Source organism: Acipenser ruthenus, chromosome 6 (genome assembly GCF_902713425.1).
Source record: "Acipenser ruthenus chromosome 6, fAciRut3.2 maternal haplotype, whole genome shotgun sequence".
NCBI lineage: Eukaryota > Metazoa > Chordata > Actinopteri > Acipenseriformes > Acipenseridae > Acipenser > Acipenser ruthenus.
In genome coordinates, this window is record NC_081194.1 from 12,351,049 (window position 1) to 12,374,358 (window position 23,310).

A 23,310-nucleotide genomic window follows, 5' to 3' on the forward strand; every position below is an offset into this window, starting at 1 on the left:
TTTGTATTGTACGTTAACTTATGTAAAAACGGTATGCATTTATTTATCGGTTAACCGTTTAACCTATTACATCCCTAAAACGTACAGCATGGATAATACATACATTTTTTCTGCTTGACAACCTATGGAAAGGTTGGTGAATTACAAAAGCTATTATATCATAATTAGGAATACCAGCATAAAACACATATTATATTCGCACACATTATTAGCAAAACTCACTTTTCCGTAGGATTGGATTGGACTGGTCCCCTTATACTTCGTTGTGATTTACTTGTTACATTTCAGTTTTTAGTTGGAGTCACAAGTCATATAAAAATTAAAGGTTAGGTATACTCTTGCTCATTACAATACACATTGTACAACAAAATGATATACTGTATGTAAACACACAAAAATACATACAGTACCTTAGGATAGGACTATTTGGCAATGCAGAATGTGATCTCCACCATGATTGTTCTCCACCAATAAAACAAAAAAACAGGAATACACATTGTTGCTTATATTTCTCTGTGGTATTTATATTTATAATCACTTGTAACCCTCAAAATATGAACGTAGAGCCACCTAAGAAACGTGAGTTTAAGTGGGATGGCCAAAGAGCTGGAACTGTTTTCTTTGCCTTTTGCAAATGTCTAAAAGGGAACCCAAATCTACATCCTGATTGCTCTTTTAAATTCAATTGGAAATAATGTTTATTAATAGGGAAAGGTTTAACATGAAAGAGAAAGAGGGCTAAAACAAACACCACAACATTTATGGAAATAAAATAAAATCATAAAACACAGACTCCATTTAGTAAGCACTTCCTGCCGCATTTACCTTCTGTTGAAAAAGTGAGATCTGTAAATCTGCCTTTATTAACAACATTAGCCTGCATACATTCCTCATAAACGTAAAAAAACAGATTGCATTCATTAAAGTGAATCTCTGCTGCTATTATCAACAATACATTACAAATGCCATTTTTTCTTTATTATGCTAATAAATTGTTGCCAAGGATACCTGGACTTAGTGTGCCTTCAGTTTCAACTCAGGTTTTAAATCAAAATCATAAAGGTAAAAGGAACATATTCTCAATTGCATTGCGCTGGCAACATGCTGCGGTGTCTTTCATTTGGGTATTTCTACAGTTCTCTCCTATTATGAGCATGGAATACATATGATTTGCTCCTTGTAATAAATAGAAATTCAAAATGCTATACACTGTACTACACAGTAATGAGTAATATGGACAGGGAGAGGATTTTTAAGGAAAAATGATTTAAGTAATAAAAATTGGAGTGTTCACAAGCCGCACAAACGTCTCACTGAATTACAAATACCATCTTCACATCGAGCTTTAATATGATTCGAAAGGGCACATTCAAGAAGCGAGTTTGCCTAACTAAACCTTCTGTTTAATACAAGTACTGCAAACTATCTGCACACCTTTTGGAGTGTGTGAAAACGGTATAAAAGTTGACATGGGGGACATTTAAAGACAGTTTTACTAGATATTTAAGTGTGTACATTTAATGGTAAGCATTTCAGATCCATTGGTGGACATTCATATTAGTTAAGCATGTTCCTTCAAAAGGATAAAATGAGTTTCCATGTTGTTATATTATGCAGTACTGTTACACAAGGCAAACGTATATAAATTAGGTGCAAATTACTTTTCTTTTTCAGCTTCGAAAAAAGCTGATTTACACAGGGGGAAATATACAAGCGTGATTGATTTTAATGTTAAGCTAAGAGGAATAAATTAAATACACAGAACCCCATTCAATTGCTCAATTATCTTTCAAAGAACATTTAATTTTTTAATTTAAATTCATTCCTTGGAGGCTGGGCCATAAACTGGTAACCACCGCAGTTATACAGTGTTCTCCATCAAGCAGAAGTGTGGACAAATGTAATACTAGCCAAGAGAGAAACTAAACTGCGTTTTATCATATACATACAAACGTATTAAAGTGCAAAATTCTAATCAAACAGAGTTTATATGAGAAGGTGTTATGAAGTGGATTTCATCACGTTTGGCCACCATTTTTGCCAATTCTGATACATTAACAGCACCTAAAGAAGTGCCAGGTGAATTTTGTTAATTAACACAAATATGTAAAAACATGTGTTTTTAAGTATGATTTGCATAATGTTATATGCAATTTTTATTTAATATGATTAATATCATATTCTTGGTTTAATCTGATTTGCATAACTTGTCAATTACAGCTACATTTAAAAAAAAAACACAACAGCTTTGAAATTGCTTTAAGTATATTTTTACACTTTGCAGTTGAATTGGTGCATTAGCACTAAGACCACCACCCCATGTTGTTTATTTCTGCAGACAGATAATTAAGTAGCTAATTTGATACTTGTGCAAAACATATCACATTTTCTCCTTCCACTGCTGCCAATGGATGCTCATCCTATGAATTACATTAACAGCAGTAAGTCAGCCACAGTTAAAACAATGTTATTTTATAAACAGTTGAAATAATGTGAAAAGTCAGCTGGCCAAGGTTTCTCTTTCACAGCACAGTCAGAATTCTCTGTGCTTTAGCTGCTGCTCTCTGGAGAGAGAGTTCTAATTAAAAAGGCAGGTAGTGTGAAATAACTAGGCATATTAGCAATGCGACACCAACGTCTCACCAGACTCGTGCTTATTGTAGACGACTTTTCTCATTTGACTTTGACCAACAGGAACATTTTTGTCAGAACTGAAATCTGCTCCATTTCTTCCCAAGAGGTTGTGAGAAAATGGCTGTGTCTGTTTGTCCAAACGAAAAACAGACATGATAATAGATTGATCTAGTACATTAGAGTTTCATCTACGTTGTCCTCACTGTCAACTGCATTGTTTACAGTCTAGCGCAAATACCCTATTAGTTTAATCGCTTGACAGTCATATATATATATATATATATATATATATATATATATATATATATATATATATATATATATATATATATATATATATATATATATATATGACACACACACACACACGCTGGTCTAATAAAAAACAAACAAGCAATAAATGAAAAAAGTAAATCTATGTGGGCTACAACTGTAAACTTGTATTGCCCTTAAAGTTGCCTTGGACAAAGGTGTGTGCAAAATAAACTACCACTAACAACAACAACAACAAATACAAATACTACTCCGCCCATATAAGTTATAACAATACCTCCAAGATGTATTAGACCCTGCTGTGCTGTTTCCTGTCTTCCAGGATCACTTTAAATAACTAAGTGTTTTTTCGGTCATTATGAACTGCTTCGAGTAACTCTGATCTATCACACTTGGTGGTATGTTTACAATCATTGCTGCAGTCCCAGAATTCTTTCCTGTCAGGTAGTAGCGGGCGCACCAAGATAAAAGTCAGTAGATGCACCTGTTGTTATTCTCACAGTAGCTGCCTGGCATCATGTGCAGCAGTCTCATCTGGGATGAAGGAACTCAATGTCCTGTCGGTTTTAGGCATGTTCCATTTTTTTTTAGTTTAGACGAAATTAAAACGTACATTTAAAATGTTTTGTAAATTGTCTACTGCAATGGTAATTGTATACAGTAAATTTAAATACCACACTCTGGTTGTGAACCAGTGTTTGGTTGTCATCTCGTGCCCTTTTCCTAAGCAGAAACCTGGTCATTCTGAACGGTCATTCCGGCATTTTGTGTTGGTTATTTATTAATTTTTTTATGTTAAAATAATGTTATGTAATAATAATAATAATAATAATAATAATAATAATAATAATAATACAACTTACAATATCAACCAAATCTGAAAGAGGAACAAGAAATAATACAGAACAGCATCTCACTTTTCTTTTACAAATATCTATCATTATTATTACGTTTAATAGAGCTACAACATTCTAATAATTGTTGCTTTCACTAGTATCAACACCAATGACCCTCACCAGATTTCTGTAGAGAGCTTAATCTAAATAATTGGTTCATGCAGCACTACAAGGGCATATTGTGTGTAAACAAAAACGCACAATAGGGCGTGTGGCGAGACACGAGGCCTTGGAGCATTTGTTTTTGATTATAATTTTCTTATGAGGAAAATGTTTTCATTTGGATTCACCCAGGTAAAAAAAAGGGTCGGGGTCTTTCTGAAATGGGTAAATGGAAGAACGGCAAAACACAGCATGAAAACTCTTTCAGGTAAAATGATCAACAATTAAAAAAGAATGCATGTACAACACGGCTTGAACTATTATGCTGGATCTTTAAAAAATAGTATAAATGGGGTGTACATAATTAATTCTCTTATTTGTGTCATTCATGTTATTTGGTATCCAAATGTTATGTTTGTGTTTTTCATTACAAAAGTACTTGCTTTCTAGTAGGTTCTAATGGTCTAATATCTTTTTGGTATATTAATGTATACATTTGACATGAACATGGTTGTTTTAAGCTTTAGAATACATTTCCATGCAATAGTACCCTGGTCCGGAACTATTTGGGCACTCCTACACCACATGTAGATTGGTGCCTACATTCTCCTACAAGCATTCATTCTAAAAAATGTATATAGAATAGATCCAGGCTTAATTAAATGGATAACAAGTGCTTTGTTGCTGCAAACTTGATATCCTGTCTTACCACGGTTTTATATCTGCCAACAAAAATCTGTCTCCAAGAATTCTGTTCTTTCCAGTCACCCCCATGTGACTCGACACAGGGCCACAACGTTTCTTATAAATTGCTTGTCAAAAAAGAGCTTCAAGCACTACCAAAAGTGACTTCTATTCATCATGCCACTCTTAATCCCAACTGTCCTTAGCAAGTAATTTGTCCCATATGTCATTCCAACTATGGCAAAATTTCTGAATAACCCGTTTTACAAATCAGCTCTGGACACAAAGTTCCTGCTAGCTGCCACTGTGAATTTGAGCGTGTGTGTAAGCATGTCCATGAGGCTTTACGTAAGGGTACACTGTACCTTATCACTGGTACACAGTTTGTCTTTAAAATGTAGTTGCCCAGTCCCCGATATCCACGATAGTGTTTGGTAGCATAGTCCTAAATGTTATGTTTTTGCAATGGTGGAACGCAATGTTTGGATCTGCTAGCACAGAAACATAGAATAGTTCAAATAGTTCTACAATTCAGGCAGGGTGGGCAGACTATTGGGGGGTTTAAAAATTGATTTAAAAAAAAACAAAAAAAACAAAAAAACACTCCTACAAATCTAGTGAAGAACCCTAAAACCAACATGTGTAGTCCCTATATTTGTGGAGCTACAGTATGTGTTAGCTTGTATATATGGGATAGGAGTCAGTGTGAAAATGTTGCTCAGCACCTTAACCTTGCTGTACCCAGGAATTTTGGACCTTCACATAAAATAAATCTACTACCCCTGGTATAGAGAATATAATCCACATATCAGTCCTTAATTATGGTGAGCAAACATTCTTGTAGCTTACACACCTGGCTGTGGACATATTTCCCATTCTGTACTTTTTTTTTTGGCAGCTCTCTCACCTAACACTGCTGGAATACTAATGTGTGTCCCAATCTGTCCCATCTAAGCCAGGTTCTCTGACATGATAAATACATCATACCAAGAACTTTGGCCTCTTCTTTGGAGACTGGATCACCTTCTGCAGCTGAACAGGGCCCTGCTTGTACTCGCAGCCCGTGAGCAGAAGTGGCTCCAAATCAAAAACTTTTGAAGTAACCTTTTCACACCAGGCACTCTTGTGATCCAAAGCCTTCCATTTACAGTATCCCATTTAAGAAGATATGGGGAAAAATATTACATGTATTTGTTTGATAAATAAACAAGTAAGGGAGACCATCTTGACGATTGTTTTTATGCAGATACATATCTATTAAAAAAAAACAAAAAAAAAACACAACACTCAATAGTGCTGAATTTAGAAATACTAAAATAATTTAAAAAGTTATGTTTAAGATTTCTAAACATTAGGAACAACTTTTGCTGTGCAATTCAAAGGATTTAAAAGTATAGTTGACTCTAATTATTATCTTTCTGCCAAGCCTGCCTTTATTAACATTTCAATAACAGGAGTCTGACAGGGAAACTTCAGAACTTGCTATCACACTACAATGAGAATTGTTTGCTGCTGCTTTTTTAGTGCAAAACAACTTGCTGGGGAGCGTTCGGTTATTATCATAACCCTGGTTAGAAATGTATCCGTTACCGAATGGGTATTTAGCTCCTAAAGACCACAATCCTGAAAACGGTATACCAAAGCTGCTCTCTGAGCCGGGGACAAAGTCATGGCCCCGCCCCCAAGGGCACAAAAGGTCTGCGCTCACAGATCTCCACGTCACTGCAATCATGGACACAGCAACCTTGAAGGTTAAAGGTTACATTTCTATGATAATAATCTAACGTTCCCTTTCAAGTACGAAATGTAGCCATTATCAAATGGGCGAGTGTACCAAAGCCATTGCAAGGGCAAGATTGCAAGGGCAACGACCAGAATGCTACGAGGCTAAGCCGAAAGCTGCCTTGTGTGTTACCATTTCGGAACCCCAGTAACAAGTAGCTAGGGTAAAAATATTGAGAGTTTCACCTCTATGTCTGTGTTGTAAGGGTCAACTGGGAAGCCCACCCTTAACACTAGTTCCAAAACCAGGGTTTTGATCATCCACAACATTTAGCCTGTAGAACCTAGCAAAGGTATGGGGGTAGCCCACACCGCTGCAATACAAATGTCCGACAGATGCACCCTGGAATAAAGCCCATGAAGTTGCAAGGCCCCTGTTTAAATGTGCCGTGAGCTTTTCTGGAGGGGGCAAGTTGGCCAGCTTATAGGCAGTCTTGACCATGTCTGATTAGCCACTGCTTAGACAGGGCTTGACCACAGTCCTTTGATCCTATAGCAGACAAAAAATGTTCAGACTGCCTCCAACTTTTTTGTACTGTCAACATAATAGGCAGAGCATATGGAGCTGTCGCTCCCTGTCAGACTGGAAAGTAGGCGGATGGAAGCCTCCAATTTCACAGACTGGTTAACATGGAAAGCCAAGATAGTCTTCGGCAATAAGGCAGGATTGGTACGGATTGTGACCTTTGTCCTGGCCTCTGTAAAAAAAAGCAGGCTTTCGCAATAGAGCATGCCTGCATCTCTCACCCGCTTAGCTGGCAAGAAGCCACCTTTAAAAAGATAGCAATTTCAGCTGCTAAATGCAAGGCTTCATGGAGTGTGTTTAGCCTCCAGCTACCTAGACGAAGCCGTCGAGCCTCTTTCAAAATCACTACGACAGGAAGCTTGCTCCTGGGGAGACGGAGTCATGGCATGGCAAGCTGAAATATCTGCCAGATAGATCTTCAACGTGGAGGGGGATTTCCCCTCATCCAAAAAAGTCCTGCAAAATTGCAGTATAACTACCATGGGACAAGATCATGGGGTCAAACCCAGGAGGCAGACACCAGGTCTGGAAGACAGCCCACTGGGAACACGTGGACGCTGCCTTGGCATTGTGCAGGGTGGTAAAACACTGTTGGAAAGTCCCAGATGGCTAGAATGCAGCCTTTCAGGGGCCAGACCCAGAGCTGCACGCTCAATGGGTCGGGCTGCCATAAGGTCCCTCACACCTGGCTGAGCAGGTCGCAGCACGTCGGCAGTCTCCACGGTTGGCCACTCAGGAGCTGCAACAAGGTTGAAACCCAGATTCTTCTGGGCCAGTATGGGGCTAAGAGCGCCTTGGCCTGGTCCTGCCTGACTTCCCTCAGACACAGCAGGACCAACGCGAGCATTGGGAAGGCATATAACAGATGCCTTGGCCACCGGTGTGCCAAGGCATCTATTCCCAGTGGTTCCCCACCTCCTATTATGGATAATTGGTTATTATCATAACCCTGGTTCCCTGAAATAGAAATGTAACCATTACCTAATAGAATATTATTTGTTTATTTATTTGTTTATTTAGCAGACGCCTTTATCCAAGGCGACTTTCAGGAGACTAGGGTGTGTGAACTGTGCATCAGCTGCAGAATCACTTACAACTACGTCTCACCCGAAAGACGGAGCACAAGGAGGTTAAGTGACTTACCTTTTAGCCTGAATTAACTGAGCACTTATAATCAAAGCTGCTCCTTTAAGAGCCCCATATGCATCAGACATCATCTCCGCCCCCAGGAAATAAATAACAGTGACGCATAAGGCTCAGCGGCATTTTCTGTTCAGGCCTGGTGCTGGTGATGAGCTAGTTGTTTCCACCACGAGAGCGCTTTCAAATACTGACAACGGTTCACCGTGAAGTCTAGCCACTGGACGTGCAACACTGTCTGTGCCAGTAATTTGGCACATATCAGCGTAATTGAGCACTCTGATACCTTTGAGTCTCAGAGGAGCCAGTACAGCATCCATGCACTTCTGAGAAAGTGCGATGAGCTAGAGAAAGGCTGAACGGCAGTACACCAAAACTCGTATATGGTCCCTTGAAAAGCGAACCACACGTATTTCCTTTGGCCGGGTTTTACAGGGATGTGAAAGTAGGCATCCTTGAGATCCACCACGAGACCAAACGTATACCCTGGAGTGACTGGGGCATCCAACAGAGGTGCTTTGTACCCATAAGGGAAAGCCAAAGCTGTCTGCAGGCGGCTACCAGCACAGTCAGGTTTCTGCCTACAACCTGTCCATTGATTTTGGACACAGCAGGTTTCCTTTCACCAGACGCAGTTCATCCAGCTGTTGTGGTTCGTAGGGAGGGACCGCAGCAATGCAACTGGTAGGCTACCAGGATGCTGTTGAAATTCCCTAGTCGTGCGGCAAACGCCCCGGCTGAGCAGGCTCTTTTGAGGATCACCTCAGAAACTCGGCACTGCTTGTTAGGGCATGCAGCATCCATGGATAGCAGCACCAAAGCAGGCTCCTGGACCAAGGCAGCAATGGAAGCCTCAACCAGCGGAAAAAGGGGCAGGTCCAGCTTCTCCGCATCATCAAACGGGAAACAGCAGGAGCTGTTGCTGGATGGTCCCGGGATGACTAGATTTCACATAAAAAGTCTGGATGAACTGAGGGAAGTATGGCAGAGGCGGTAGGTTCCTCGTCAAAAATTGTAGGCCTGCTATAGGCCAGGGCACTTGCAAGGCTGCAGTAGCCCTCTTAATTAGTAGTATAAGTTCTCCCTGTTGGCAGAGCTCAACCACAGGGAACAACAACAACACATTTTTATATAGCGCTTTTCATCGTGGACCACAAAGCGCTTTACAAGATATGAGACAAGATGTGCCGTCCGATTCCACGTCCTTAAATGGGAACGCCAGCTCTTGTTCTACCCATCTCTTCAGCGGCGGCGATGGACAGTATGTCCTCGTGTGGCCAGTCTGCGCTTGCAGCACCATGGGGCCTGTGGCGTAGTGGGAGGCGGTCAGCGGCAGAATTAGCAAACCCCAAACACGAAACTTCAGGTTAAAGTGCCTTGCCACACTTTTATTCACAAATAAACAAATCATACTCAGGAACAAAACAAAAGGCTTAAACAAAAACCCTACAAAACTCTTCAAAATAATCAGAATACCACACCCAAGCTACAGCTAGCGCGTGCCTTCCTTTCTCTTACTTTTTCGCCGCTGCAGCTCTGTCTCCAACACCCTCTCCAAACAAACTTTGTTACTTTTATACCATGTACCAGGGGCTTGATTGATTCTATCAATCATCCAATCAACACCTGCCCATATTTCACACTTTTCCATTCAGACTTCAAGTCACTCAATTAAACAAACAAACAAACAAACAAACAAAACAAACAAACAATGCCATGTGCAATGGTGGCCATCTTGGTTCTAGCTTCCTTTACCAAGATGGCCACCAGCCACCAAACTCTCAAAACACACACATAAAGTTTACAAACGACAGGAGGCCATTCGGTCCATCTTGCTGGTTTGGTTGTTAGTAGCTTATTGATCCCATAATCTCATCAAGCAGCTTCTTGAAGTATCCAAGGGTGTCATCTTAAACATTACAGGGGAGTTGGTTCCAGACCCTCACAATTGTCTGTTGGTTCCAGACCCTCACAATTCACACACGCATATCCACCTACCCGTGCATTCCATTTGTCAATGGATTTGAGAATTCAGAGAAAAAAAAAAAAAAAAAAAAGCAAGACAGAGAGCAAACGCATGGCTTGGAGTTTAAATAGGAGTTTAGCAGATGTTATTGGTATGAAGGAAATAAGGGGGAGGAGCCCTCGCTCATGCCCCCCGAATCACACAGAAGGTTACAAAAACAATCAATTCTGACAGGTTATAACAACACCACCATGTGAGTAAACAACCATTTTACTTTTGACACTCTCCTATATGGCTACAGTTAATTATGTAGCTGTCTAGTACCCACTTGCTTTCTTGGTACAATGGAATTTGAAATAGGATGCTGTTTTAGAAATATATGGCATTTCATTTATTTTTAATATACCCTGTTGGTCTTTATAGGCTTCAGGGAAAATGCTTTTACAGAAAAAAAAGAACCAGTGTTGCATGCCTAAGGAATGCGTCAAAATGTCTTTGTATTTAAATGGAATACAGAATAATACCAGTGAAAATTATAACTTTATCAAAGTGGCTGTTATTAAAATAACAGCTTTTCAGATCCACATTTACATTTAATTGTTGCAGATTAAGTGAAGTGAAACCCCACAGGGTTTAATTAATTATCTACTTCTATTAATATACATCAGCCTTGGGCTACCTTATGGTCTGTAGTCCCTTTGTTACAGCTCAATTACATTTTCCTGTTAAGAGCTTTTACTCCCCAAACCAAGTTTAAGCAGCCTTGTCCAACATTTTGGGTTGGACTACTACAAACAAGTAAACTTAAACTGAGGTGTACAAACAACTCAATGAAAAAGTAACATATACATGTGATTAAACTGTATACTGCTAAAACAGTGCTCCCGATTACAAACAAAACTATACTAAACTGTTTGAAGAGACAAAGTAATGAAAATATGTACTCGATGAATTTAGTGGCTGATGTTAGAATTTTCGAGTAGTAAAACACCTCAATCATGTGCACATTCAAACAAGTACAGAAAGGCATGGTAGGTGTTTGATATACATTCGATATAAATGACATCCAGAGCATTTAAAGCAGCTGGTAGAAAACAAACTGAAAGTTATCGCATTAGGCTTTGGATTAAATCCACTGCAAATGGTTTCACAAATAACAGCTTCCATTTTGAGACTCCTCAAAAATAAAACCATTATAATCAGAACCCCTAATTCTATTATTTATTTTTTATATACAAGTAACATTTCTAAAAGTCATAATGTATATATGCTTCAGGTTTGTCAGCATGAGAACAGAAATTAGTTCCCACCAAGGAACCGTTCTCGCTGAATTACTGAGAGAACGTTCGGCGCCACCTGACCAGTCTGTCCCCTTGGGGCTGCGAGAGCCGATTGGCCACAGGAGGACATCGTCGCCTCTGAGATGGTACTTATATGACAGGCTCCTCCTGTTAGGTCAGTTCTTGAAAGGAAAAATGGCATTGAGGTCTGTGACTGCAGTGTTCTCGGGGGCGGGCCATGACTGTGTCACAGGCTCGTCAAGCAGCTTTGATATACTGTATAATGGGAAATTTTGGCTGGTATTAAATTCAGCTGATTTGCTACATTGGTAAATTGCTGTTTTTTGAATTGCCGTTTTTCACTTGCACGTTCACAAAGAAAAATGTCACAGTTTTGTATTTCTACTTTTAATTTCAAAAACATTCAAATACATGTTTACTTAATGAAATGTGTCTGCTAAAACAGTACCTCATTTACAGAAACAAGTTATAGCATCTACAATGTCACTGCAGCAACTTGGATAAGAACAAAGAAGGCCTTTAAAAAATGAGTTACAGCATTATCGTTATATAGTCCTTAATCTTAAAATACAGGGATTAGTAGCTGCAGTATACTTTAATGATAGGCATTTGCTAACACTGTTTAAAACGTAGCTCTGGTTCACTAACATAACACAGTGGAACGATCACAATATCATTTAGTAATTGCAGAACAGTATTGCCACGTGCGAAAACTTAATAAAGCCAAAACAAAAATGCTTTAAATTTAAAACTAGTTAATAGACTAGCAAGCACTGTCAAAATAAACTCTTTATACTTACTTTTTATATGGTGCAGAACTAATTAATTTTAACATATTGTTTAGGGACGTTGCGATACGTGCATGGTGGGTGTCGTAATAGTAATATTTACAATGAATCGACAATAACAATCCAAAGCAAATTTGCTTTTGTTACAGACTTTCTAACCTGTCTGGAATAAACTATTTTGGCTGTTACAGTACTTAATTAACCCCTTGTAAAAAAAAAAAAAAAAAAAAAAAAAAAAAAAAACACAAAACTGCTTACATAAAAAAGAACAGTTGTACAGGTACCACAGTAGCGGACACAGTTCACAAGCCTCGGAGTTCCTGATCACATCATAAAATTCCAGATTTTCTAAATCCATTGATGTAAATGTCCGGTCTGCTTTTAATTTTCATCACACTGCCATTCTCATATTCACTTTGACATCCCATAAATTATTTCCCTTGCCCAGTGCTTCTTTAACCTGTGCTGCATACCAGTCTGTCAGAGGCCGGGATCACTCACTGTATGCCACACTCTGATTGGTGGAAGAATTATTGGCGATCCAATCAAAACTGCCAATAAAGCCAAAATAAATTCCCGAAAAAATTTCCCGTTATACGGTATCTTATTCAGGTTTCGAGTCTTTAGAGGTAAATATTCATTTGGTAATGGTTACATTTCGTTCTTGAAAGGGAACCAGCTCCTTAGTTGATCCCCTCATGCGGCAGCATCTCTTCTACCACAGGACCAAACGTATGCCCTGGAGTGAAGGGGGTGTCCAACAGCAGTGCTTTGTCCCCTTCCTGGGAAAACCAAAGCTGCCTAAGTGCAGCTACTAGCGCAGCCAGGTTTCTACCTACAGCCTGACTTAAGCCTGGACACACGGAGCAGGTTGTCTTGTAAACCAGACGCAGCTCATCCAGCTGTTGTGGTGAGTGTCTGTGGTTCTCAGAGAGGGACCGCAGCAAACGAGACTGGTAGGCTACCAGGATGCTGTTGTAGTTCCCTGGCAGTGCGGTGAATGCACTGGCTGAATAAGCGCTCTTGAGGATCACCTGAGGAAACCGGCACTGCCTGTAGGGTAGGCAGCATCCTTGGATAGGAGCACTGAATTAGGCTTCTGGACCAAGGTGGCAATAGAAGACTCAACTGGCTGAAAATGGGCCAGCCTCAGCTTCTCCGTATCATGCACCCTATACAGGGCGTCCATCGATCGGGAAACAGCCGGAGCTGTTGCCAGATGGTCCCAGGAAGACACGGCCACGGCAATTGCAAGATTGCAGCTGCCCTCTTGATTAGCGGTATAAGCTCTGCTGACAGGGAGAACTTAACCACAGGGGATGTCCTGTCGACATACTGTACATAATGCAATTTCTTTGAGAAAATATATTCAAGACACTTCAAATGCAGCACTATCTTCATGTGAGGTTCTGAAATAACATTGCTACTGTTCACATCATAACCTTGAGCCAAACTGACATCATTATAAGTATCTGTATGGAGGGAAGTGCTGGCTTTGGGGGTGCAATGTAAGTGTAGGTTACTCAATTACCAATAAAGAAAAAAGAAAAAAAATGTCTTCAGTATCTGTATCCACAAAAAGGTAAGGCCCACAGAGCTTTTGTGTCACGCCAATGTTTAGTTTGACAGCTCTGATTTAGAGGGTCAGCTCCTGCCCTGGTACAAAGTAGCACCTTTAACTTTTGCAGCACTATAAAGCTTTCATCACAGAGAGAAGTAAAAAAAGTAAAAACAAGTGTTTAGAGCTTGCAGGCTTGCCATGTTCAAGTTACCTTGTCAGCATCCACTTTGCCCTTGATGAACTCGGATCTCCAGAATTGCAGGGCCTGCTCCAGTGTCAAGCCAATGCCCTTGAGAAAGAGGCCGTACTGCATGCGGCCTCCATGCCGCAGGTGGTGGTTCTCTCGCAGGGCCTTGTGAAGGTGGCGCATACACAGAGGATAAGACTTGGTGGAAAACTGTGAAAGAGAAGCAGACACACAGGCGTGTGAGTGTAGTGATGCTGACTGGCAACTCATTTCTCCTTTTCACCTTACAGAACAAATGAAAAACTATAAATAAAATGCATCTCTAGGCTGCTATAAAGTTTCTATTAGAACTGTTGTTTGTTTTCTTCTCTGCTGCATTTAGATCAATTCAGTGTTTTTTTTTTTTTTTTGGTGGCTTGTTATATGCAAGTGTTTGTGCAATCTTCAATCCTTTTTGAAAACTTGTCTCTGTGTCTGCGAGTTGGCAGTTACTTTTTCTTTGTATACTTGTAATTGTTGGCAACAGTGTTTCAATAATAAATGCATGGGTGAAAGTGGCCAATGATCATTCTGACTGAAACTCCTGGGGCAAAACCAGGGCTGACAGTGCGCAGAATGGCGGGGAGAGTATAAGCAAACAGTTTAATTACCTCACGATTCAGGTGCGTGCCTTTAAAGTAAGATTAAACTATTGTCATTATTTATACACAAATAAGCTTACTTAGTCTTAAGCAAATGCCTGCTTGGTTTGCTTGAATGAGTAGTACCCAACAAGCTTCAGTATGAAAGCTGAAAATGACAAGTTTTTAGTGAAAAAAAACATTTCTAAAGTAAAACCGTGATTCTGTTATTTTGCAATACCACTGCTTCAGATTATTACCAGTGCTTAACAGTAATATTTTATTTATAGTTGTTGAACTTAAACACGTTCATGGCCCGGCAGCAACACAAACCTAAACGTCCTTATTTAAAAAAAAAAAAAAAAAAAAAAAGAACACTTAAATAAGCACCTGAATATAAGTCTAATTAAAATCGAGAAAAAAACAATTACCTAGCCTATATTTAATTAATCATTTTTTGTAGTATCCAAAATGCCCAGCATCTTCTGTTGCAGTCACACCGCTGCCAACGTTATCTCTTGTTAATAGTGCAGAGCGGACTATGGAGAGTCAAACCGATGTTCGTGTAGGGAGCATTTTTATTTTTTAATTTTTTTTAAATTTAGTCGTTGCCAATGGTTTTTACCCCGGTTTTCTCCCCAATTTTAAATTCCCAATTATTATTTTTATCCCTGTTTACCCTGGCGACTCAGGGGAAGGGAAGCTGAAACACACATCCTCTGAAACGTGTTCCTGCCAATCCGTCATTTTTCGCACTGCGGATCCACAGCAAAGCCACCAGACCCATAGTGCCGGAGGACAACACAGATCTGAATGGCTCCACTGCAGACCCGCAGGTACCCTATCAGCCACAGGGGTCGCTGGTGCGCGTTAAGACGTGGATTGCCCTGCCGACCTAAGCCCTCCCTAACCGGGCGGTGCTCGGCCAATTTTGTCCCCTAGGAACCCCCAGTCACGGTCGGCAACGACATAGCCACAACGACATGGATTCAAACCTGCGATCTCCAGGCTATAGGGCGCATCCTGCACTCCACGTAGAGCGCCTTTACTGGATGCACCACTTATTGTGGGTTTTTATTTTATTTATGTTTAAATGTTGGACTTATGGCGTCTTATGAATTACTTTATTTCTATCGTCTCGCTCAGGTTAAGCAATTGTCACAACAGCTCAGGAGAACTGAAGGTCAGTGGAAGTCCTCTGAGCTCACGAGCTACCTGCCTCTGTAGGACAAAGGCCAGCCCTGCAGGTGTCCCTAACCAGGGGAGCACCAGATCCATAATGCAAACCACACAGTTATGCCTTTACCAGGTGGGCCTCTATATAGAGAAAGGTTATATATGTTATTCAATATAGCAGTCCATGTCCTTGGTAACAGAATAGAAGCGCATAAAAATACTACTTTGATTTTTAACTTAAATATATATTTTACTGTGGCTAAATTGCTTAGATACAAATTAGCAGGTTTTTTTTTTTTTTGCACAATCCCACTGGGGATACATGTACAAGGACAAAATTAACATTTGGCAATGGACCAATTACTGAAAACAGCAGTTGGCTCTATGCTGAATGCTTCAGAAAAGGATCTAAATATCCAAGATACACAAATAAGCTACAGAGACAAAAAAATATGTCTGAAGTTAACATCTGACCCAGTAACTTACCCAAACTTTTATGAAGTGGACCAATAGAAATATATAAATCAGCACTGTAACATTCTTAAAACACTCATGCACTGAAGCAGAACAATCTGAAGGACGTGCCTGAGGTCCTCCAAGCCAATATGACCTTGCTTTGTATTTGTTGGGAGGACATCTTGTCCTCAATTGTTCAGAATAAAAAGAAAAGGCACACCATAAATAACATTGCTTTTATTAAAATTATTCAACCAGAATAACATTGGGTTATTATCATAACCATGCTTCCCTGAAATAGAAATGTAACCATTACCTAATGGTATTTATCTGGATAACCTGAATAAGATATATCAAAGCTACACGTCGGAGCCTGTGACGCAGTAGTTCCCGGCTCTGAGGGCATAAGTCATTGCTATAATTTCTCCTTCAAGACTGCTGAATCCACGGACATAGCGACCTATGCAGGTTAATGGTTACATTTCCATTTCAGGGAACCAGGGCTATGATAATAATCCAACGTCCACTATCTAGTATGACATGTAACCATTACCGAATGGGTAGAAATACCAAAGCTGTAGCAAGGCAATATTGCATACACCTGGTGGAATGGGCAGTGAGCTTTTCTGAGGGGGCAAGTTGGCTCGCTCATAGGCAGTCTTGACTGTGTCCATAATCCATTTAGACAGCCTCTGCTTAGAGAGGGCTTTTCCATGGGACTTAGCCCCATAACAGACAAAAAATTGTTCAGACTCCCTTCAACTCTGTGTTCTGTCCACATAATACGCTAGCGCCCACACCGGGCAAAGCGTATGGAGCTGCCACTGTCCTTCATAGGCGGCTGAAGTCGCAGAGGTCCTTTAAAAATTGCCCTGCCAGGAAATGAGCTCCTGCGGAGATAATCAATTTGGATATGGCAAGCCGAAATGGCTGCTGAAACAGACCATTAATGTAAAAAGGGAATTTCCCCTCCTCAAATAGGTCCTGTAAAAATTGTCTATATATACACACTACTATATAACCAAGTCTAAGATGCTACAGGCATTTGTATTATTTTTTTATTTTAAAACGGTATTGTAAAAGGCAGTATTTAGTAATCTTTCGCTTTCTAGAGGGAAAAGTGATTATAAAAATACAAAATAGTCTGCACTGTAAATGTTTATCACATTACTATTTACTTCCTACCTCAGCATAATTGTGTGCCGTTTAAAATGTTTACAGTATCAAAAACATTAACCTCAAGATAAAACTATAATTAATTACTAACAAAAAATTATCCAAAAGGGACTCTGTATAACTTTGTCACTTTGCACTTTGACGTTTGTGTTTTCCTTCATTTTTCTTTTGCAAGTGAGAAATGTATTAAAACACTGAACACATAACCAACCAGCCGCTATTGCCGTTAATAAAATGCATCCGCAATAATAAACAAAAACCATCAAAGTATGATGACTATTTATGTTTACTGATACGACAAGTTGAAAACAGCAAATATCATGAGCAGCACAGACTGTTCTCCAGGCATAAAATCGTCAGGCACCTGCTTCACCTATATATCAGAGTGGATATCCACGCAATCGAAATTGTGCACGCGTACAGGTGGAAAATGTGGATGTGATAAAATCTGTTTTTTCATTAGCCGTTCACTTTGACCTGCTAAACAAATATTAAATAAGTATACATCGTGGTTTAGAGAATAAAAAATTCAAGATCATTATTTTGACATCCCTACTCAAAATGTTGCTGTTCAGGGGCCAGGGCCAGACCCTGAGCCAGACTCTCTGGGTTGGGATGCCACAATGTCCCCCGCGTCTGACTGAGCAGGTCGAGGTGTTCGGACAGGCTCCACGGCTGGCCGCTTAAGAGCTGCATCAAGGCTGAAAACCAGTTTCCTTGGGCCAATAAGGGGCTACTAATAGCACCCTGGCCAGGTCCTGCCTGATTTTCTGAATGGCATACAGCAGCTGCCTCGACCACTGGTGTGCCAAGGCATCTATTGCCAGCGGGTCCCTGGCTCCTGTTATGGAGAACCAGAGGGGACAATGGGTCAATTCCTGGGAGGCAAAGAGGTATATCTGTGCTCTTTATTATTATTATTTATTTATTTAGCAGACGCCTTTATCCAAGGCGACTTACAGAGACTAGGGTGTGTGAACTATGCATCAGCTGCAGAGTCACTTACAATTACTTCTCACCCGAAAGATGGAGCACAAGGAGGTTAAGTGACTTGCTCAGGGTCACACAGTGAGTCAGTGGCTGAGGTGGGATTTGAACCGGGGACCTCCTGGTTACAAGGCCGTTTCTTTAACCACTGGACCACACTGCTCTCCCAAACCATTGCCAAATGAGGCTCACCACCTCTGGGTGAAGCCTCCATTCCGCTGGGGACTCCCCTTGAGAGGAAGTCTGCCGCCCAGTTTAATCACCCAGGGCAGATGCTATTTTTTTTTTTACTACTCATAGTAAAAGGAGATGATCGTCTGCCCAGAGCAACAGCTTGTGGGCTACTCGATGGAGACTGAGAGACCTGAGGCCGTCCTGGTGGTTTATATAAGCCACTACAATAGTGTTGTCCGTCCAGACAAGCACGTGTATCCCTTGAGCCTGTAAAAAAGGCCAGAAACACTGCCTGCAGCTCCACAATGTTTACATGACGACCCTGCCAAGGAGGATTCCATACCCCTTGTGCTCCACCTCCATTCCACACTCCTGGTGATGCTTACCAGCACTACACCTATGCGCAGGTGAGCAGACTGTGTCCACCAGGAAAAACGCCTCCAGACAGTGCTGAGACACCGTCAGCAGACGGCCGCAGTTCAATGCGGGCTGAAAAACCCTGTTGTTGAACCAGGCTTGGAGGGTGCATATGCAGAAGACCCAAAGGAGGGGTCTGGAAAGCTGCTGCCATCAAGGAGCTAGAGGGAGGCCGAATGGTAGTACCCAGAACTCGTACACTGTCCCTTGGAAAGTGAACCACAGGTACCTCTTGTGCCCTGGTCTTATAGGAAAATGAAAATAAGTGTCTTTCAAGAGGCTCACCACGGTGGAGTCGCCTGGCCTGATTGACTTCAACAGCTGTTGCATTGTCAACATCTTGAACATCCGTCGACTCAGATGCAGGTTGACCTGTCTGAGGTCGAGGATTGGTCTGAGGATACCATCCCGTTTGGGCACCTGGAAGTACCTGGAGTAGAACCCATCTTCCAAATGAATAGGTTGTACCGTGCAAATAGCCGGCTTTTGTACAGGGCTGTCACCTCCTGAGACAACACCACGACGTCTTGTGTTTGAATTGCAGAGAATAGCCGGTCTGTACAGTAATGCGCACCCTGTTGTCTGTGGTGCATTGACACCAATACTCCAGATGACTCCTTGAAAAGGGGCCCTAGTGCTTGGCTTGCAGCTTAGCCTGAGGCTTTTGCCCTTGAGCCTGATGGCGGAACTTATTGTGCAGCCGGTTATGAAAACCCCCTCTGGCTGTGCCGGTCTGTGAGGCTGCTGGGGCCTTGGCCAGCAGTTTGTCGCTGCTTTGTGCACTGGGGTGGCTGCTTGGGAAGCAGGCGCACCAGCTCCTTTGTGGATTCTCTTGCTCACTGAGATATGGGGGCATCCAACAGCAGCGCTTCACCTCTGTCAGTCACTCATGCCCGGGAGAGCCATAGCTGTTGTCTTGTGGCTACCAGTGCCGCAACATTCCTGCCCACCACCTGTCCATTCAGCTTAGAGATACGGAGCAAGTTTTTATCAACAAGACGCAGCTCATCTAGCTGTTGTGGTGTGGGTCTGTGGTTCTGAGAGAGTGATCTAGCCCAGCAACTGCTAGTGAATCGGAATGGTAACTTCGTTCAATGTACAGAGTACCGGCGGGAATGGGAGCAGATCTGGATCTACAGTTACCATGGGAGCGATCTATAGGGACGCCCACCTATAGCGCTCTTGGCTAACCCAACAGGTCAGAAAACTGAGGAAAGCCTACTGTTAGGGCCCTAACAGTTCACAATAATTCTGCAAGCAGAACTAATGTGGCAACGAGACAGCTGCATTCGTATTTCTGTGGAAAAAAACTGAAAAATACACACCAAGAAACACATTGTCACATAAAAACAGTAATAATACCGTTAATTTTATATAGTTTTTGTAACAAAAAACAATATTTTTATTTTTTAAAAACTTCAAAACAAAGCTAGAGAAAGAAACAAGTGTTTTCGATCCCGGGGAAGGGGTGACGGTGCCGCCGGCTTCGTGCGGGCACAAGGCCGCTGTGAGACTAACGAAAACCAGGGCTGACTGCACAATAAGTGCAAGTAGTGATTGCTTTAAGCACGTAACAATAAATTGCATTAATTAGTGTAATGACACAAGCGAATAAGCAGATAGATCGTAACTTGTTACTTAATAACTTGATCTGTTCGCAGTCTCTCCCGCTCAGGTTGGATGAAATGAAAAATGATGACTATGTCTGTGTGTGCAGTCCATTTATGCCCTCGAGGGGTGGGCACGACTGTGTCACAGGCTCTGACGTTTAGCTAAGATATATTTTATCAGGTTATCAGGGTCTTTAAGATAAATACCCATTAGGTAATGGTTACATTTCATACTTGATAGGGAACCATTTCCAAGCTGCAAGTGAGGTAATGTACTTATAAAAAATATTTATTTATGCACACTTCAGTCTGAAAACATGTGAATGAGATTGCCGTTTGCTATAACATGAGGTCTCACTATTATTATTTCCCTCAGAAAAGACCACGAAGTACAGCATACTTACTGGATCTATCTGTTCCAATGAGATTTTTCCAATATTCTTCTGAATGCTGTAATCTTGTCCAACATAAGCATGGCTGCAATAATAAACATATAAATATGTAAACATACACACGCAATATTTAACAGAAATAGAGATGGGATATTTAACCCTTCACCAGTGGCAAATGCACCCCACATACATAAACACGTTTAATTTATAATTTAAATAAAAAAATGACACAACTGGTTTATATTATCATCTACACAATTTGTTGAATAAACATTGCTTTGAAGTGCCAAGTAATTTCATATAAAAAACATGCTATCAACAGTAAAAATGCTTTTAAAAATGCCAAAAAACAAATCTAAAAAATACAAAAATATTATATTGTACTTGGAATCTCAACATGTACAAAATCTAGTAAAAAAAAAAAAAAAAAAAAAACTAAACAATTTGTCTACAAATACCAGAGCTTCAATATGAAGATGCATTGCGTGTAACAAAGCAGCTTTAGTCTTTTTGGCAAAAAAATAAATAAAACAGTGCACAAGAGAACTTGCTAACATAACAAAAAAAGAAAGATCCATCCCTTGAAAATTGAAGTTTCAGAGACCAAACTGCCCGTCATCTCTCTCAGGCCTTGATTCTACAAGAGACATTTTTTGCAACTCACAGAATAAAATCATATTTTTTCAATAATGGACAGAATCGCGGAATTAGGCAATGGGAACGGAATTGGCATTTTCGGAATTATATTATATAATTATATATATTAGAGCCCTGTGTTTTTCACAAATATGAAACTGCACAAAATGAAACTAAAATGCAATATAAAACAAAATGCAAATTTAAAACTAAATAAAAACAAAAAAATGATAAAGCAAATAGAATGACATTTTTAAAATTGAGAGGTTTATACAAAAAATACTTTAAATAAATACTTGCAATCGTAGTTGTCAAGGCTCAGCCGTTACCATAGACACGGTCTGAAGGGAAACGGAAGCTCTAACTAGCACTTGCGCAGATGTATAATTTGGAGCGAGTTGTTTGGGAATTAATGTCTGCAGCTCTGGACGGTACAAAATAATGAAGCACAGATTTTGCAACTGTCGGCTGGAATGGGAGTCGAAATGGCTTGTTTGCTTATATTTTGTATTAATGTCAATTATTAGTTTTATTTCTAGTGGTGCAAACTTTGAACTGAAGCAATTGCTGTTTTGGTTTTGAACGGATTTGAATGAATGAATCTGTTTTGCTTAGTCTTTAAATACTGAGAAACCCCAAGCTTGTTGTATACTGCTTCAGTGCAATGGGATTGAAATACAATTTATTATTTTTTTAAATGGGTAAATTGCTGAAAGTGCAATTATTAGGACAGCCCACAATAGTAGGGCAGGCTCTCAAATCAATCATAAATGTTTAATTTGTTTTGGTGCTGAGAGTGTTAAAACTACTAGAGTTTTGATATTTAGTCTTTTTCTGAACTGCTATAAAATTGAAACAGGACAACTGGAAATAGATGTTGCAATATTGAATTCTATTCTATACAAATGACTTCAAGAAGCAAGCGTTTTGAAAGCCTTCCATCAGGTAGTGGTCCTTTAGATCTGCGAAAGCACTGCTGCTTTGAAAGCTTAATCAGTTTCCTTTTATGTGTCATCTTAGCAGAGATTCTGTTATAAGCAAAAATCTGTGCTGAACAATGACTTCTGAATAATGCATCATGGAGGGATGTGTTTTGATTTAGGGGTCTTCTTTTAACTTCATCTATATTCATCTACCGAACAGACATACAAAAGCAGCAGCTGCATTTGTTTGGTATTGTAAAAAGCCTGTCAACGCTGTAAAAATCAGCTGTCAGAACTGCAAGATCATAATTGCCTTTGCTAGGAAAATAAATAAATAATTTGAACCCAACACCCAGACACCTGAAAAGGCAGTTAGCTGTTCATTAATCTGCTCCACCGTCTGAATGCATGAAATATAATACAATAAAACACTTTGGCAGTTACTGTATACATGAAGGTATAGTACTTGCAGCCAACAAATATATGGCTTGGACAAAAGCAAAGATATATTTCATAACATGCAGTTGCTCCCAAATGTTTTGAGACAGTGGAATAAAAAATGACAAATTGTAACTTATTAATATTGCTGTGGTGTATTTTGTTCCCTTCATGTTATTTGCTTGTACTTAAATTCGAGCCATTAAGATGATACTAACATGTAATTTATTTTTAATTTACATTTTAATGTGATAACCACAAAAGTTTTTAAACACATACTTAAAAGTGAATATCAAAACTGGAGAGCTGACAGAAACAAATTTGCGGCCCTATGTCAGGCCTGGTCCGACATTGCAATTTTCCCTTTCCGGTCCAATGTCGGACCCTGTCCGACATCATCAAATAGACGCAAAAAACAGGTCTCTAGTTGTTTTTCTCCGCAAAAAACCGAGAAAACCATTCAAT

General features: G+C 40.2%; 1 protein-coding gene across 1 annotated transcript in view; it reads right to left on the reverse strand.

Moving 5' to 3' along the window:
- The window catches only part of prim2 (DNA primase subunit 2), a 131,219-nt gene that overhangs the window by 24,124 nt on the left and 83,785 nt on the right, over positions 1-23,310 (reverse strand). The window contains exons 9-10 of the mRNA XM_034017677.3: positions 20,861-20,933; positions 13,865-14,050 (exon numbers count right to left, since the gene is read on the reverse strand). Of these exons, the coding sequence (XP_033873568.1) occupies positions 13,865-14,050; positions 20,861-20,933 (259 nt within the window). The remainder of the gene's footprint in view (positions 1-13,864; positions 14,051-20,860; positions 20,934-23,310) is intronic.